The sequence below is a fragment of the Punica granatum genome, chromosome 1 (assembly GCF_007655135.1).
Source record: "Punica granatum isolate Tunisia-2019 chromosome 1, ASM765513v2, whole genome shotgun sequence".
NCBI classification, from domain to species: domain Eukaryota; kingdom Viridiplantae; phylum Streptophyta; class Magnoliopsida; order Myrtales; family Lythraceae; genus Punica; species Punica granatum.
Genome location: NC_045127.1, coordinates 43,941,131 through 43,945,736, shown reverse-complemented (window position 1 = coordinate 43,945,736; position 4,606 = coordinate 43,941,131). Strand labels below are relative to the sequence as shown.

At 40.9% G+C, this 4,606-nt stretch overlaps 1 protein-coding gene across 1 annotated transcript; it reads right to left on the bottom strand.

The window, feature by feature from the left end:
- Positions 1 to 202: 202 nt before the first annotated feature.
- LOC116192900 (sphingoid long-chain bases kinase 2, mitochondrial) lies at positions 203 to 4,373 on the bottom strand. The gene is made up of 12 exons (XM_031521599.1): positions 3,979 to 4,373; positions 3,793 to 3,869; positions 3,217 to 3,270; positions 3,043 to 3,102; positions 2,489 to 2,566; positions 2,317 to 2,363; positions 2,098 to 2,138; positions 1,870 to 1,954; positions 1,672 to 1,786; positions 1,422 to 1,544; positions 1,207 to 1,307; positions 203 to 754 (listed from the first exon to the last, which is right to left on the bottom strand). Exons 1-12 carry the CDS (start codon positions 4,169 to 4,171, stop codon positions 625 to 627), a joined length of 1,104 nt encoding a protein of 367 aa, XP_031377459.1. The 5' UTR covers positions 4,172 to 4,373; the 3' UTR covers positions 203 to 624.
- Positions 4,374 to 4,606: the final 233 nt, after the last annotated feature.

Below are 4,606 nucleotides of genomic sequence, written 5' to 3'. Positions count from 1 at the left end.
CAGCCTTACGTCTACTTGACACCTCCAAGAGAACCAGCAAACTTCCTTTCCTTACCATTCGAATCGACTTTGTTAGCCACTTTCAACTTTTGATTCATCTCATCTGACAGTTGGGCTCTCATCTTCTTACGAAAAGAACAAGTCATCTTCTTTTTCTTGTTCTTCCATACAACTTTTCGAAGCAATGGTATCGGTAGCTTTCTTAAACCCAATATGGTTTGGTAGCTCTAATTTATCTAGGAAAGGTTCGTAAGGAAAGTGAAAGGTGGATATCCCTTGTTTTAGTGACAAACATAAAAGAGAAGGGCAAGAACGAGAAGAATATTTACATTGCCTAAAACAAAAGCAAACCCTTTTAGGACAATGACGAAGAACGAGTCTCATTTCAGATCCGATATAGATCGTGAATATTAGCTATACTTTTAGAAACAGCTCATCCAGCCCAAAATGAATTTGGGCAGGGCCATGGGCCGACCAATGGCCCATTATCCTCACAACTCGGCATTTCGCCTTGTCTGCCTCTGTGTACAAGTCCCGCTTCTGCTGCTTCTCTCCGTGCGTGAACTAAGGTATTCAGAACACGTGGTGTTGGTGAAAGAAGGTGATATAACTGGGTGCTTCGTCTCAGCATATCATATCGATGGCAGAAGGCAGGATGCAAAACTTCCGAGGGAGGAACCCGAGATGTTCTCCATCTGACTGAACAAAAATTCTGCCACTGCCCGACAGGTCTTCCACTTCGATGTACTGCACTCTGCTTTGTCAACAAGATACCATAAATGGAGAAACATCATAGAGAATATAAACGACCCCGATTGACCGAAATGTCTTCAAAGAAACCGATGGGGATGACCTACACCTTCTCAATGATGCATAGGAAATGAGAAGAAAAGGGATGACACAGATGGCACATTTTGGCTAGCAATTGCCTCTCGTTGATGACATTTGACTCGTAAATGTCTACATAAGAAGCAGGAGATAAGACCACCTAGGATGCCTACTTAGCCAACTGCCACTTCTGCCGCTGACATCTTTTCTGGGGCTAAAGGAGGGATAAATGAAAGCGGTAGTGCTAGATTTTCTTTTCTAATTATCTGATTGGAGTTTCCAATCATTTCCATTACAGAGTAAGATGAGTTCCTAAATTGCATTTAACTTCCAACAATAAGCTGCTGCTAATTCAACCATAAAAAGGTATAGTCATACCTTCTTGTATGTACGTTCCTCACTGATAAATGAGTTCCGTTGTAGAGCTTGTGTAACTTGAGAATGAAATCATACCACTTGAAATCCTGAAGAATCACAACCTGCAAAGAAGTGTCACACAGGGCATTTTAGATTTTAGACCACCAAACAAAGCACATCCGTCTACCATAGAACATTTTTCGCAGCATGCTTATAAGATCTCAGAGACAACTGACCTCAAAATCTCCACTCCTTGGATCAGCATTAGGTGTAATTTTCATACCACCACCAAAGAATTTTGCATTTCCAATACAAAGTGCTGTCGCTTGGGTACATGTTTCCCACTCACCGTCATTGACCTACACTCACACTGATAATGTCTTTAGAACTTTAAAATGCACATGCTTGCCAACATGAACAATCTGGACAGAAGGGAAATTAGTTTTGTAATTTTTGGAAGCAACTGGAAAGTTATGGAGAATTGACCTTGATTCTAATATCCTGATTAGAGTGCCCAATGAAGGCTTGCAAAGCTCCAATGACGTAGCACAAGTTACCAAATCTCTTGTATCGAGAAGCATAGTAACCAGCCTTTGCGCTCCTGCCAATATATGGGAAAAGGAGAATGAGAAAAGTCATGTAGTATGCTTCTAATTCCACCATGAAAATGCAGGTTAACCTTACAGATGAATGTCAGCCACATTTATGAAATAGTGAGATTCTTCATTTTCGCTGCTAATAACACCAACATCTATTGGTGATCTTACCCCTGCAAAATGAACATTCCAAAATATCAATAAAAAGCAAAGAAACCAAGCACATTATCAACTATGTCCAAAAGGCTACAATCACAAATTCATCTTTATATAATCAAGGTAAGGAAAGAATAAATGGGTGCCTGATTGAATTTACCCTTGGCAATCCGCTCAATGGCTTCCTGAGGATCGTTTTTCCTGAGAAAAGAACGAGAACATTTCCAACTTCTTCACTTAACAGACACAACATTAAATTGAAGAATATATGTGCTAAATTATGCACTTTCTTGGTGCCTCTTAATGTAATCTTTTACATTTATTACTCAAAAAAGAAATGACAACATTAAAATGAAAAACAGGATTGATGTGGACTAACCATCCAAATGTTCTGGCGAAATCAGAGCCTGTTCCCAGGGGGATAAGCTGCATCAGGGCAAAAGAAATTGTACATCTTTAATGAACGATAGATCATAGAGCTGGGGGGGGGGGGGGGGGGGGGGCGGGGGCGGGTTTGCAATAGCACAATAAGTTGTAAATAAGTTACTCACACCCAGTGCAGTGGAATGATGAGCTTCTTTATCATGATTGCTGACGGGTTTTCCAGCCCAAAAGAAGCCGTTTACCACCTGCTTTCAAAGCTTGAGTCAATTAGTCATAATTTCTGGAAAAATTATGCTCTTGGTAAGAATATCTATACATTGAAAATAAACTGCAAATTCAAGGTCCAAGGCCTCTAGGTTATTGATAAGAATTAGCAACACAAGAATTCCATACTACTGTAGCACATGATATTGTTGTTAAAAAGCAAGCATTACCAAAAGTGAATAGGATTAAACGAAACAAAAGAAAAAAAAATCTTTTAGACACGTTTTAGATCCCACTCCATTAGACTCCATTAACCCAGAACACTCCATTTCCCCATAAAAAGGAAATTCACAATCGACCACTTACAACATTTTGTTCACAATTCTTGAACTAGATGGAAGATCAATAAGGAAAGTATTGCTATTAACCAACTGCTAATTTGCAGAGTAATCAAAGATAGGCTACATGGTACATTGAAGCAGGCAGGCAATTCAGTTGAAAGTTAGGGGAACCCCACCTCATGAAGAGTACCATCACCTCCGACTGCTATCACAGCATCTGCACCTTCCCGAATTGCCTGAATAACAATCAAGCAGTATTAACAGATCATATTGTAACATTATCTTACAAGAACTTCGAATTCCATAAGATATCTAAAAGGGAGTGGAGTGCTCAAATGGATGATGCCTACCTCCCTGGTAATGTCAATTGCATGAGACGGACCAGAAGTCAAAGATTCGCATACCTGGTCACAAATAAAAATACTTATATCAAGGGTCCAAATGTTCACACAAAACTCACAAAGAAATGCACTCATCGTTAAGCAAACACAAGCATCAAGCCTGATCTTGAACATGCTCTCATTCGTATAACATTTATCATTCTTTTAGCAGGAACATTTTAGCGAGAAAAGGGCATAAATAAGTGCTGAAGAACTAATTAAATACCCAGAACCGAACTGAAAAACTGAAGCATGGGTGAGGAATCAATGGAGCAAGCCAAAACAAGAGAACATGCAAATTACAACATTTCCAGGGGACAGACAAGAGAAAACTTGGGAGAAATCGAGCACTTCGTCCGCCGTAAATTCTAGGAAGATGACCTTTTTACAGGACCCTCTAGTACAAAGGACAATTCCACTGCTATTCAATAGTCAGTGTGCTCAGCTCATGCTCGGAACTGGAATCCTCGTATCTTACGAACTGCTGAATTCTATAGAAAAGTGGAATGCGGATATCAAAATTTGCAGCAAAAAAAGGAAACTCACGTTACAGTCTCTCCCGAGGCGAGACCTTAAATACGGCAGCAGTTTCTTCCACTCCTTCCCGGTCCTACCATTAGCGCCTGCACAGCACCACAAAAGCCCCACAATGAAAAAGCAATTACCACTAGCGACCGCCTAAAACAATCATTCGGATGTGGACGTTGTTGTGGGGGAGTGAGAGAGAGAGACCCAGTGGGTTGACGATGAAGACGAGATCGCGGCGGCGAGGAGAGGAGCGAGCTGCGCCGCCGCTGCTCCTCGAGAGGGTAGGATCGAAGGGGAGATCGGGGGCCAGAGGCTGCTCGGCTCTCAGGATGGAGGACTTCGCCATTGTTATCGACGGCGCTCCTCCCAATGCAATCTGATAGTACCACGCCGCCATTTTCCTTCTTCCACCCGCATATATAATGTATATGAGATTAAATTGATGAGCGCAGCTCTCTTGTCTATCTGCCTCTGCTAATTTGTTGCAGATAGAGAAGGCAGGAGTTGCAGGTTAAGGTTGAATCGCCATTATCGTCCTGATGATGATGATTTATGATGATGAAAATGGCTTAATTTAAATGGAAGAAGGAAGGAAATGAATCTGCCGTTGGCTTAACTTTAAACATATCGTGATTTAGATTAATTACGGCCGCGACGACGCCGACGGTTGATACAAGGTCCACGTGGACCCTACACATAAAAAACAAAAGTTCACAGGATCAGTTCTTTTTTAAGGATTAATTGTAATTTCACGTTTAAATGAATTTTTAATTCTAGTCCAAACTTGATTTTTTATCTGAAATATCCTAACGTTGACATGTTGGTTTACATC

What these genes read in the sequence shown, in the direction of transcription:
- LOC116192900 (XM_031521599.1), bottom strand. Translation starts at nt 4,171, where the DNA reads ATGGCGGCGTGGTACTATCAGATTGCATTGGGAGGAGCGCCGTCGATA. An exon ending in ATCATTCCACTGCACTGGGT is followed by an intron (nt 2,364 to 2,488) that starts GTGAGTAACTTA and finishes GCCCTGATGCAG; the next exon opens with CTTATCCCCCTGGGAACAGG. An exon ending in CAAGGAGTGGAGATTTTGAG is followed by an intron (nt 1,308 to 1,421) that starts GTCAGTTGTCTC and finishes ACTTCTTTGCAG; the next exon opens with GTTGTGATTCTTCAGGATTT.